At 44.1% G+C, this 13,455-nt stretch overlaps 1 protein-coding gene across 1 annotated transcript in view; it reads right to left on the bottom strand.

Annotated features, from left to right (window-relative positions):
- Positions 1–858: 858 nt before the first annotated feature.
- Positions 859–13,455, bottom strand: part of tmem63c (transmembrane protein 63C) — a 53,366-nt gene continuing 40,769 nt past the window's right edge. The window contains exons 10-23 of the mRNA XM_064953784.1: positions 13,347–13,427; positions 13,142–13,262; positions 12,794–12,927; positions 12,484–12,606; positions 8,542–8,695; positions 8,298–8,404; positions 7,569–7,655; positions 7,354–7,419; positions 7,082–7,244; positions 6,902–7,007; positions 5,025–5,192; positions 4,774–4,886; positions 4,394–4,483; positions 859–4,272 (exon numbers count right to left, since the gene is read on the bottom strand). Of these exons, the coding sequence (XP_064809856.1) occupies positions 4,057–4,272; positions 4,394–4,483; positions 4,774–4,886; positions 5,025–5,192; positions 6,902–7,007; positions 7,082–7,244; positions 7,354–7,419; positions 7,569–7,655; positions 8,298–8,404; positions 8,542–8,695; positions 12,484–12,606; positions 12,794–12,927; positions 13,142–13,262; positions 13,347–13,427 (1,729 nt within the window). The 3' untranslated portion in view covers positions 859–4,056. The remainder of the gene's footprint in view (positions 4,273–4,393; positions 4,484–4,773; positions 4,887–5,024; positions 5,193–6,901; positions 7,008–7,081; positions 7,245–7,353; positions 7,420–7,568; positions 7,656–8,297; positions 8,405–8,541; positions 8,696–12,483; positions 12,607–12,793; positions 12,928–13,141; positions 13,263–13,346; positions 13,428–13,455) is intronic.

Here is a 13,455-nt window from a genome sequence, read left to right as displayed (position 1 = left end):
TTCCTTTCTGGGTTGGCACCCCCCCTTGGGTTGTGCCGGGGCGGAGAACTTTGTGGGCTATACTCGGCCTTGTCTCAGGATGGTAAGTTGGTGGTTGAAGATATCCCTCTAGTGGTGTGGGGGCTGTGCTTTGGCAAAGTGGGTGGGGTTATATCCTTCCTGTTTGGCCCTGTCCGGGGGTGTCCTCGGATGGAGCCACAGTGTCTCCTGACCCCTCCTGTCTCAGCCTCCAGTATTTATGCTGAAGTAGTTTATGTGTCAGGGGGCTAGGGTCAGTTTGTTATATCTGGAGTACTTCTCATGTCCTATCTGGTGTCCTGTGTGAATTTAAGTATGCTCTCTCTAATTCTCTCTCTCTTTCTCTCTCTCGGAGGACCTGCGCCCTAGGATCATGCCTCAGGACTACCTGACATGATGACTCCTTGCTGTCCCCAGTCCACCTGGCCATGCTGCTGCTCCAGTTTCAACTGTTCTGCCTGTGATTATTATTATTTGACCATGCTGGTCATTTATGAACATTTGAACATCTTGGCCATATTCTGTTACAATCTCCACCCGGCACAGCCAGAAGAGGTCTGGCCACCCCACATAGCCTGGTTCCTCTCTAGGTTTCTTCCTAGGTTTTGGCCTTTCTAGGGAGTTTTTCCTAGCCACCGTGCTTATACACCTGCATTGCTTGCTGTTTGGGGTTTTAGGCTGGGTTTCTGTACAGCACTTGAGATATCACCTGATGTACGAAGGGCTATATAAATAAATTTGATTTGATGGTAGCCTAGGCCTGCACAGTTTGTGTGTGGCCAAAAGGTTGGTTTCTTGTTATGCTTAACATTTGTTCATAAAACACAATTCTATTCCCCCCTCAAATTAAACAAATAACTTTGATTTTATGAGACACAGCACATTTATCCTATAATATTCCCTCCGTTTCTCAAAACCACTTCTGACAAACACTATTTCAAAAAGACAGAGTATATCAAGAATATACTTCAATGACTATAAAATTACTACCTTCACAGGGCTGCACTAAAGTACACTGGACATTTCTTAGGTTGACAATTATACCGTTTGAATTTTGGAGTGCTATTATATACATTCTGTAGCTTCCTTTGGGTTCAGGAAAAACCAAAAACCACAATATATGAATGATGACAAAATGACAAAACATACAGTACCAGTCAAAAGTTTGGACACACCTACTCAAGGGTTTTTCTATATTTTTTTAAACTATTTTCTACATTGTAAAATAATAGTGAATACATTAGAACTGTGAAATAACACAAATGGAATCATGTAGTAACCAACAAAAAGTGTTAAACAAATCCAAATATATTTTATATTTGAGATTCTTCAAAGTAGCCACCCTTTGCCTTGATGTCATGTGGTTCCCACCGTGATGCATGGAGGTGGTGGTGTGATGGTGCTTTGCTGGTGACACTGATTTATTTAGAATTTTAGGCATAATTAAACCAGCATGGCTACCACAGCATTCTGCAGCGATATGCCAACCCACTGGTTTGCGCTTAGTGGGACTATCATTTGTTTTTTTTAACAGGACAATGACCTAACATACCTCCAGTTTGTGTAAGGGCTATTTGACCAAGAAGGAGAGTGATGGGAGTTCTGCATCAGATGACCTGGCCTCCACAATCACCAGACCTCAACCCAATTCAGATGGTTTGGGAAGAGTTGGACCGCAGAGTGAAGGAAAATCAGCCAACAAGTGCTCAGCATATATGGGAACTCCTTCAAGACTGTTGGAAAAGCATTCCCCATGAAGCTGGTTGAGAGAATGCCAAGAGTGTGCAAACCTATCATCAAGGCAAAGGGTGGCTACTTTGAAGAACACTTTTATGGTTACTACATGATTCCATAGTTTTAATGTCTTCACTATTATTCTACAATGTAGAAAATAGTAAAAATAAAGAAAAAACGTTGAATGAGTAGGTGTGTCCAAACCTTTGACTGGTACTGTAACTACATCTTATAATCAACTCATAGGAAGGGAAAAGACACCAGAGAATCAACGTTCAAATCCCATTATATCATCGACAAAGAGCTGGAATATATGATCACAGAATACAGCAGTTAGAAACTGCAAAGACACCGACAACAAGGCACCTTAAGCCACAATCCAAATGCTTCCATTGAAAAACCCCATCAGACTAGCAAATAGTCTGCACATAATGAGTCAACATCATTAGCTCGGTGGTTTGTGGAGCACACTGCTCGACAGACCTGGGTTCAAATACTATTTCAATTACTTTCAAAGAAATTTTGAAGCAAGTATGTCGATGTGTTTTCCTTGAAAATAAGTAGTTCAATATTTGAATGTATTTGGAAGTATTGGCATGTACTTGACAATCCTCAAATACACAGACAAGTGCATCTAAATACTCCATGCATTCGAACCTTGTCCTTTAAGTTACATTTTTTTTATTTTTAAGAAATGTATTTGGAAATAAGCATGTCAAAAAAGTAGGCTATTTATAGGAAACTATTAGAATATACTTTCTAATACTTCAAGAAAAGGTAGTAAGATTCAGCTACATTAGAAAATATTCAAAACACAGAAAATACAACTTTTACTAAAGTCTTATATGCATGTACTTTATTGAACCCAGGTCTGCTGCTTGTCTATTGGTTGAAGGAACTGTATGACACACAGTACACAGGAAGATGGCTGCTCACACAAAGTAGGGAGTAGGATAATAGCTATCAATTGCGTTGGATAGAACTATGGCCAGAACTATGCGTTGTTTGAATCGGTCTCCCGCTTTTCCCTGCTCTTCAGTTCAGTCCATGCAACATAGTGAGTTATTCTTCAAGGCACAGCAAGAGAGCACAATGACAAACCTCAATCAGTTTCCATTTAGTTTGGCATGGAAACCTCCTCTCCCCCGAGCAGCAAAACACTCACAATACAAAACTAGCAAAGGTTACTGTATGATTGAATCAAACAGTGAGGTCAGCCGAGTCTTTAGTTTGATGGGTGGACATGGAGTATAACAATGTATACGTTCGCAACATGCAGTGGAGCGGACGACTGGTTTGGACTACCGAAACCATGATGCAATAGGGTGCTACTAGTATCTTTTCAAGACTATTTCTGCGGCTGGACCTTTACGCACAACGTTTTAAAACCCAAGTCATTGGAGATAATGTTCTAAAAATTGAGGACTTCAGGTGCTCCCTGAACTTGTCCAATAAGAGTACTCCTTTTTGTTTTCTGTTTTGAAATCTTTTCTCCCATTTCCTCCTACTGAACACAACTACGATGTTCTCATAATAACAGTCATTGATAAACATTAATAAAAAGGGATGGCACTATACATAAATTATTAAACAATACACACAGTCCGCCCCTCAGCACAATAATATCACATACAACTGACAGTACAGAAGAGCAAAAACAAGAACCTTGACAATAAATGCAATAGTATCAGACCCGTTGTCCCTTCTCCTCCATAGGGTGTTAGAGCTCGGAGTTCCACTCTGCCTTCCCTCCGTCTGTCCTGTTCTCCCACTGCAGATGGCTTGATCCCGACCCGCAGCCCTGCCTCGCAGAGCTCTACCCCACCAGAGCCAGATCCCCCAGAGCCAAGACCACTTTGTCTAGTAGGGTCGTTGGGTTAAAACCCACTGAACTGGTGAAATTCATCCCTACTCCTTTCCCAGTGGTACACAAAGATAGTGTCCTTCACTACACAGTCACTCCCAGTCAGGTCACATACAGTATGGTAAAGTTCATTCACTTATAGAGGGGAAAAAAGGGAGACATGAAGTAGTCAGAAAACTACAGATGCACTTTTGTTTGAAGTATCCTCCGTATTGTTTATTTAAGATGAAGCCCCCACATCCCCTCCACTGGGCTGGGGAAGAACCTATTTCAGCCTTTGGTTCCAAAGAACCTCCAAACACAAAATCCAAAAGGGTCCCTCACAAACATTGTACAGTCAGAGGGGCTTGGATGTGGAAGAGGGTAAAACAAGGGTTTAAAAAAAACATCTTTCTCTCTTACAAATAGGAGACGGTATGGAGGTTAGGGAGGGGGGTGAGTCACTGGTAGCCCACTGGGCTGTCCATGAGGGGGCTGGAGTAATAGGGGTTTGGAGGGTCCTGGAGCTCTGTCTCGACAGTCTCAACCTGGTCTTCCTCCTCCTCTTGCTCCTCTCTGTCCTGGGAGCTGGCCATAGTCCCGTAGCTCTGGTGAGCTGGGGAGGGCATGGGGGTCAGGCCTAACTCCGGCTCCAGCAATACAGATGCCACAAACAGCTGAGGGGAGAGACACAGAGAAAGAAGTTACTAATTACTAAAACTGAAATGACTCATACATATATACTAGTTATGAGCTTATTGTACAGGGATTGAGAGTGGTGTGAATGAAGGCGGGTACATTGGAGGGGGTGGTGGAGGGGGTGGAGCTTCTCTCTGCATCAGTGAAGGCCCCTTCTGCTGGCTGGTCAGCAGACATCTGGTCAAACATCTGAAACACATTGGGACAGTGATAATTAAGCCATTGAGGGCCAGTGCTCTACACCCACCGGGGGGGAAGTGTCAATAATAATCTCGCACTGAAATTATAGGGATTTATCTAAAGAGCATAGCTGCACTGCGACAGCAGATTCTTAAATACCACATCTAATAAAGACATAGCCCAAGGTTGAGGTACTTAGGCTTAATAAATTACATTACATAGAGTTTGTCAAAAACTAAGGCTGTGCTAGCAATAACACCAGTACAGCACTATGTCCCATTGTTCATACTATCGCTGACCTGGTAGCTTGATGACCTGTCAGGCTGTTTCCTAAGGCATAAGCTGAAGAGGGAGAAGACAAGGCAGGAGAGCAGCGACACAAATGTGAAGAGGGTGATGGGACGCATTGGGCCTGGAGCACAAGAGAAGAACCACAATCAAGACCACATCACCATATATGACGACTCACTAAGCTATGTCTGACTAACAGTGGGTAACCCACATGTATCGGTCTGTTTGATAGGCTATGGTAACATGAACCAGGAAGTACCCAGCCTGAGCACAGAGAAGAACAGGAGCCAGAACATGCAGAGGATGGGCGCCACGATGACCTGGCTGATGGCTGCAGTGTGGATGCGCTGGTTGAGGTTGGTGGGCACGTAGGCATAGTAGATGTTGTAACGGTCCACCATGTGTTTCAGGATCAGGTAGAGCAGCCCTGAGAGACAGACATACACCGAGCTGACTGATGAGGACATATGCAGCCAATCACCTATTGTAAAGTGTTAATTTCAGTCTAAAGCATGGTTGAGGTCAATTACACTCCCATTCCTGTCGGCTGACTTCGGAATTTACTAGAATTTAGATGGAATTGACCCCAACTCTGGGCTACAGAATGAATAACAGGTTAAAGACAGCATGCAGCAGGGCCCAGGCCTGGTACAATGTGGAAGGCAGGTGTCAAGGCCTGGAGAGTAGCAGCAGTAAATAAAGGGGAGTAGCAGCAGTAAATAAAGGAGAGTAGCGGCAGTAAATAAAGGAGAGTAGCGGCAGTAAACAAAGGAGAGTAGCGGCAGTAAATAAAGAAGAGTAGCGGCAGTAAATAAAGAAGAGTAGCGGCAGTAAACAAAGGAGAGTAGCGGCAGTAAATAAAGGAGAGTAGCAGCAGTAAATAAAGGAGAGTAGCGGCAGTAAACAAAGGAGAGTAGCGGCAGTAAATAAAGAAGAGTAGCGGCAGTAAACAAAGGAGAGTAGCAGCAGTAAATAAAGGAGAGTAGCAGCAGTAAACAAAGGAGAGTAGCGGCAGTAAATAAAGGAGAGTAGCGGCAGTAAATAAAGGAGAGTAGCGGCAGTAAATAAAGGAGAGTAGCAGCAGTAAATAAAGGAGAGTAGCAGCTGTAAACAAAGGAGAGTAGCAGCAGTAAACAAAGGAGAGTAGCGGCAGTAAACAAAGGAGAGTAGCGGCAGTAAACAAAGGAGAGTAGCGGCAGTAAACAAAAGAGAGTAGCGGCAGTAAACAAAAGAGAGTAGCGGCAGTAAACAGAGGAGAGTAGCGGCAGTAAACAAAGGAGAGTAGCGGCAGTAAACAAAGGAGAGTAGCGGCAGTAAACAAGAGAGAGTAGCGGCAGTAAACAAAAGAGAGTAGCGGCAGTAAACAGAGGAGAGTAGCGGCAGTAAACAAAGGAGAGTAGCAGCAGTAAATAAAGGAGAGTAGCGGCAGTAAATAAAGGAGAGTAGCGGCAGTAAATAAAGTAGAGTAGCGGCAGTAAACAAAGGAGAGTAGCGTCTGGAAATAAAGGAGAGTAGCGGCAGTAAACAGAGGAGAGTAGCGGCAGTAAACAGAGGAGAGTAGCGGCAGTAAAAAGAGGAGAGTAGCGGCAGTAAATAAAGGAGAGTAGCAGCAGTAAATAAAGGAGAGTAGCAGCAGTAAACAAAGGAGAGTAGCGGCAGTAAATAAAGGAGAGTAGCGGCAGTAAATAAAGGAGAGTAGCAGCAGTAAATAAAGGAGAGTAGCAGCAGTAAACAAAGGAGAGTAGCGGCAGTAAATAAAGGAGAGTAGCGGTAGTAAATAAAGGAGAGTAGCGGCAGTAAATAAAGGAGAGTAGCAGCAGTAAATAAAGGAGAGTAGCGGCAGTAAATAAAGGAGAGTAGCGGCAGAAGTGACAGAAGTGGAGTGGGCGTCTGGCTCACAACTCGCTGTGCCTGAGGGTCTGGAACTACAGCACATACACTTCACAGTCTGCACCAGGCTGGCAGCAGAGGTGACCAAGGTTACAGTAGCAGGAGAGAGGTTTCCACTGAACACACACACAGGAAGGAGACACACACACACACAGGAAGGAGACACACAAAACACATACATAGGAAGGAAGGATGTGAGAAGCAAAGACAAGCGTGCTTCTTTAGCCTACACACACACACACTCACCAAAGGGCATGATGATGGGACAGGTGATACTGTAAGTCATGCTAACAGCATAGATGCACATGGTCCAGGCGTACTCCAGACCAAACTGGAACTCATAGGCCTGGCTCTGGAGATAAAAAAAGGTTATTTGATAAATCAAAGATGCACACAAATACTACAGTCAAATACTGCTCCTGTCACCCGTTTGACGTGGATGCGCTCGGCCCCGGGCTTGGCCAAACAGAGACGCAGAGCATACACCATCAGAGCTGGGATACGCAGCAGCTCCATGGCCGTGCCGATCAGGCTGGACGTGATCACGTAGTTCACAAAGAACGCGCCGTTATCAGGCAGGAACACACACCTGTACACAGAGGAGACATATCTTAGAAGTATGTTTGCCATGGCAGTTCTGTCAGAGCGAGCTACGCAGATGGAACCATAGCAGTAGAGGCCTGGACAGTTACACTTACTCCAATTTAACATCCTTGTCTTCCAGGAAGTTGACATCAAACAGCCACCTGAAGAACAGATCCAGACTAGAGTAGGGCAAAAGGAGAGGAAAGAAGCACAGGTACATTAGAGCAGACACACAGGATCCTGGATCATACACAATCTCTGTAATGATCCTAGCAGTGAGCAATCAGTGGTCTGTTACACGTCAGCATGTATGTTCCTATATTCATACCTGGAGAGACCCAGCGAGGGCAGGATGATCACCATGAACACCAACAGTACAAAGCACTTGTGCATCGTGATCTGGTTCTCACTGGATCTGAGGACACCACAACATGGACCACATCACAACAGAGGACATGTTTTGGACATCACAACACATATTTTGGACATGTAGTACATGTTAGAATATGAAAGACACTAATGACAGAAGCTCACACAAACACAATCGCACTCACTCACACGCGACATTCAAAAAGCAACATCTCACATATTTAATGATTCCGTTTCAAATGCAAACAACTTAGTGGGCTCATTACCACGAGCAGAGCCTTCCACAATAACAGTAAACATTGATTTGCATTAAGTCCTTCACAATATATGGGTGGGTGGTTATGTAAAGAGACAGTGCTCATAGGTGCAGTGTGAAGTTGTCTCCTCCAGGATGCAGAGCTATTCTGCTCCTCAGTGTATCGTGACCACTTTGCATGCCATTATCTCCACAGAAGATCGTTACGACAACCTGACTAGAGAAGTAACGCAAGCAAACAGAGCACACATAGTGAGACAGAGAGACAACAGTGAAAGAACAGTGAGAGGTGTGTAATTGTGTCGAGAAGACAGACAAAAACAAGTGAAGAGGGTCCGAGGAATATGAATAGTGTTTTGTCTTTTCAGGGACAGAAGTGGGCCTTGGGTAGAGCACTATCTGCTGGGGCCTGCAAGCAGTGCAATACTCTACCTGGTCCAGTGAGACTCGAAGAAGGCTGAGTAATAGACTATGAAGGGCAGCAGGACAGAGAATGCCCAGAGCAATAGAGTAGGGAAGAACTGAGTGATGATCGGGCTCTATGGGGAGAAACCAAAACCTCATGAGTTCATCATGCTATAGTTCATTCTGGAAATACTGAGTTTATTTGCTTTTGTACAGCACCATCACCCCATTAGGACCATTCAAGCACTGTAATTCAGGAACAAACTCTGACCCTCAGGCTGTCCACAGGCCGGGTGACGTTGAACTTGTCCATGGTGTTGACGATGATGGCGGGAGTGGTGAGGAAGAAGAGGATGAGGAAGAGGAGGATGTTGAGCAGAACGCTGCGGAGCCACCAGCGGGAGCCACACACTGAGAGGTTCTCCCTGGAGACGAAGGAAAAACATGGTCACTGATCTATCTTGATGGACGGCTGACATGACAGACCTCTCCACGTCCTGTCTCTGCTAATATGTTCTACTGTTTATATCCACAAAGTATGAATACAACAAAAACAACCCTTAACGTGGGAGGGAATAACAAAACACACTGGAGTGGATAACAGGTTGGATACAGCACACTCGAGTGCTCCATTTTAATGAAAGAAAACACAGTCAGTTAGTCAGTCAATCACTGGTCGACCCCAGAGCCTGTGACACCAACAGGGAGCACTCCCGCCGCACAAACACACACAGCCAATGCGGCATGAAGTACAGCGAGCACCGCTTGGTGGGGCTGTCTCATTGGCTAATGGGGGATACAGTCGAAGTACTAAGTTTACGTACACCTTAGCCAAATACAATTAAACTCAGTTTTTCACAATTCCTGACATTTAATCCTCGTAAAAATTCCCCGTCTTAGATAAGTTAGGATCACCACTTTATTTTAAGAATGTGAAAATAGTAGAGAGAATTATATATTTCAGATTTTATTTCTTTCATCACATTCCCAGTGGGTCAGAAGTTCACATGGACTCAATTAGTATTTGGTAGCATTGCCTTTAAATTGTTCAAATTGGGTCAAACGTTGTGGGAAGCCTTCCACAAGCTTCCCACAATAAATTGGGTGGATTTTGGCCCATTCCTCCTGACAGAGCTGGTGTAACCGAGTCAGGTTTGTAGGCCACCTTGCTCACACACACTTTTTCAGTTCTGCCCACAAATGTTCTATAGGACTGAGGTCAGGGCTTTGTGATGGCCACTCCAACACCGTGACTTTGTTGTCCTTAAGCCATTTTGCCACAACTTTGGAACTGGAGCTTGGGGTCATTGTCCATTTAGAAGACCCAGGAAGCTTTAACTTCCTGACTGATGTCTTGAGATGTTGCTTCAATATAGCCATATCATTTTCATTTCTAATGATGCCATCTATTTTGTGAAGTGCAGCAAAGCACCCCCACAACATGATGCTGCCACCTCCATGCTTCACGGTTTGAATGGTGTTCTTCAGCTTGCAAGCCTCCCCCTTTTCCCTCCAAACATAACGATGATCATTATGGCCAAACAGTTATATTTGTGTTTCATCAGACCAGAGGACATTTCTCCAAAAAGTACAATCTTTGTCCCCATGTGCAGATGCAAACCGTAGTCTGGCTTTTTTATGGTGGTTTTAGAGCAGTGGCTTTTTCCTTGCAGAGCGGCCTTCCAGGTTTTTTTTTATTTATCCTTTATTTAACCAGGTAGGCTAGTTGAGAACAAGTTCTCATTTGCAACTGTGACCTGTAAAAGATAAAGCATAGCAGTTCGACATATACAACACAGAGTTACACATGGAATAAACAAATCATATAGTCAATAATACAGTAGAAAAAAGAAGTCTATATACAGTGAATGGAAATGAGGTAAGATAAGGGAGTTAAGGCAATAAATAGGCCATGGTGGCGAAGTAAATACAATATAGCAATTAAACACTGGAATGGTAGCTGTGCAGAAGATGAATGTGCAAGTAGGGATACTGGAGCGCAAAGTAGCAAGATAAATAAATACAGTATGTGGATGAGGTAGTTGGATGGGCTGTTTACAGATGGGCTATGTACAGGTGCAGTGATCTGTGAGCTGCTCTGACAGCTGGTGCTTAAAGCTAGTGCTTTAAGCACCAGCTGTCAGAGCAGGGAGATATGAGGGAGATATGAGTCTCCAGCTTCAGTGATTTTTGCAGTTCGTTCCAGTCATTGGCAGCAGAGAACTGGAAGGAAAGGCGGCCAAATGAGGAATTGGCTTTGGGGGTGACCAGTGATATATACCTGCTGGAGCATGTGTTACGAGTGGGTGCTGCAATGGTGACCAGTGAGCTGAGATAAGGCGGGGCTTTACCTAGCAGAGACTTGTAGATGACCTGGAGCCAGTGGTTTAGAGACGAGAGTGAAGCGAGGGCCAGCCAACGAGAGCATACAGGTCGCAGTGGTGGGTAGTATATGGGGCTTTGCTCACAAAACGGATGGCACTGTGATAGACTGCATCCAATTTGTTGAGTAGAGTGTTGGAGGCTATTTTGTAAATGACATCTCCGAAGTCGAGGATTGGTAGGATGGTCAGTTTTATGAGGGTATGTTTGGCAGCATGAGTGAAGGATGCTTTGCTGCGAAATAGGAAGCCGATTCTAGATTTAATTTTGGATTGGAGATGCTTAATGTGAATCTGGAAGGAGAGTTTACAGTCTAACCAGACACCTAGGTATTTGTAGATACCCACATGTTCTAAGTCAGAACCGTCCAGAGTAGTGATGCTGGACTGGTGGGCAGGTGCGGGCAGTGATCGGTTGAAGAGCATGCATTTGGTTTTCCTTGCATTTAAGAGCAGTTGGAGGCCACGAAAGGAGAGTTGTATGGCATTGAAGCTCGTCTGGAGGTTTATTAACACAGTGTCCAACGAATGGCCAGATGTATACAGAATGGTGTCTGCGTAGAGGTGGATCAGAGAATCACCAGCAGCAAGAGCGGCATCATTGATGAATACAGTGAAGAGAGTCGGCCCGAGAATTAAACCCTATGGCACCCCCATAGAGACTGCCAGAGGTCCGGACAACAGGCCCTCCGATTTGACACACTGAACCCTATCAGAGAAGTAGTTGGTAAACCAGGCAAGGCAATCTGAAAAAAATTTGAGAGACCAAGGCTGTTGAGTCTGCCAATAAGAATGTGCTGAATGACAGAGTCGAAAGCCTTGGCCAGGTCGATGAATGCACAGTGATGGCTCTTATCGATGGCGGTTATGATATAATTTAGGACCTTGAGCGTGACTGAGGTGCACCCACCAGCTCTGAAACCAGATTGCATAGTGGAGAAGGTACAGTGGGATTCGAAATAGTCAGTAATCTGTTTGTTAACTGGGCTTTCGAAGACCTTAGAAGGTTATGTCGATATAGGTATCATTTTCTGGAATTTTCCAAGCTGTTTAAAGGCACAGTGTTTGTAAGCTTCTGATCCACTGGAATTGTGATAAGTGAAATAATCTGTCTGTAAACCACTGTTGGAAAAATCACTTGTGTCATGCACACAGTAGATGTCCTAACAGACTTGACAAAACTATAGATTGTTAACAAGAAAATTGTGTAGTGGTTGAAAAATGAGTGTATGTAAACTTCTGACTTCAACTGTATGTAACCTCATAGGGGCTGATGGTTATCACTTTATTTTATATCTCAAATGGACTTTAAAACAGGTTCTAAGACATCCCACACAACGATCATTCTAAAATCCATCTAATTTAATTGGTTATATTGTTGAATGGCCCTCTTGTAAGAGTAAGTTAAGTAACACAGATTAACGCACTGCAATTGATTTTCAAAGGCAATTTACAGTATGTTTGAGCGGTCAAACGGTGAACTCAATCTGTGCAAATGTCTTTGAAAGCCTGTTACTAGCGTGGACCTTACTGCTAGCAACTTATTGAGGAACAAATTGCTTACTCTGACTGGGATATGCCGTTGTCTCTCTTTGCTACTAACTGTAATACGAATTGCTAATGCAACAACTAAGTCGCTCTGGATAACAGCGTCTTCTAAATGACAAATCTAACTGCAAAAATGCAGGGTACCGCTCGTTAATATGCGTCAGTTTCAAATCCCGAACGGTATATTTTAACTCACCTATCAGGTAAGATAAAGCTACTAAACAGTTTGAAAACCAATGGGAGGGGATTTCTAGTCATCATCTGCTTCAGATAACCTCGCTCACCAGATGATGTCGCTTGGTGCCGGGGCGTAGTTTACACCCCACCTGTGAGACTGAACTACCGTGGTGATGCTTGACTGCTGTGGTTTCTGACGGCAACGGACCCTGCTATAGTCCTTGACAATACTGCGAAGAGAAACAACACACACAGACACAAAGTCATCACACAAAACAGGCAGACACACACTCGTGAACATATTCAATCAAACCCTGTAACAGGAATTTGGGGGAAAGTCAAACATGTAATTTAGCACTGCGGGAAACTGCAGTACAGTGCATTACCATGGTCAGTCAGAGGTCATAGTTTACTCACACAGCAGTCATCCTTTCGTCCCGAAAGGTCACAAAGGCGATGCCCAGCCTCATGAGCGAGATGCGATGCTTCTCTGCATTAAACTCATCAGTCAGTTTCTCCTCTAGCTCACTGTAGTACTGCTCTGCATCCACCTGCAAAGAGTTGAAAATATAGATCAGCTACATACTGGTATTATTCATCAAGTCTTGTTGTATCCCTTATTGTATTTCAATTCAGACAGACGAGGAATCACGTTGCTGCTCAAATCTAAATTAGTTTCTTACTGCCATCCAGTGGCAAAATGCAATCAATGCAACATAATTACTATGACCAAGATTCACTGTGACATTTCTGTTACAAAAGCACCTGCTCAAAGCCGCACACGTCACAGCAGAAGATGGTAGCACAGGGGTGGGTCTTAATCATGATCTTCCCCTCCTTCTGGGCCTTAGTGGCAAAATACAGCCTTCCTTTCATCGCCTTCCGTCTGAAACACAACAACTCAAATCTGCACAAGGCAACAAAAATTAAAAATGTAACTAATTTCTCCATATTGTCATAGTTACTGTACCTCTCAGAGTCCAGCCTCATCAGTTTTTGTACGTTGAAGCAGAAGCGGAGGTCAGTGACAGTACAGCTGGGGTAGGCCTCACTAGAGTGGAGGGAAAAGGGAACAGAGT

This window comes from Oncorhynchus masou, chromosome 32 (assembly GCF_036934945.1).
Source record: "Oncorhynchus masou masou isolate Uvic2021 chromosome 32, UVic_Omas_1.1, whole genome shotgun sequence".
Lineage (NCBI taxonomy): Eukaryota > Metazoa > Chordata > Actinopteri > Salmoniformes > Salmonidae > Oncorhynchus > Oncorhynchus masou.
The sequence above is the reverse complement of the archived record's forward strand: the minus strand, read 5'-3'. Positions and strand labels throughout refer to the sequence as shown.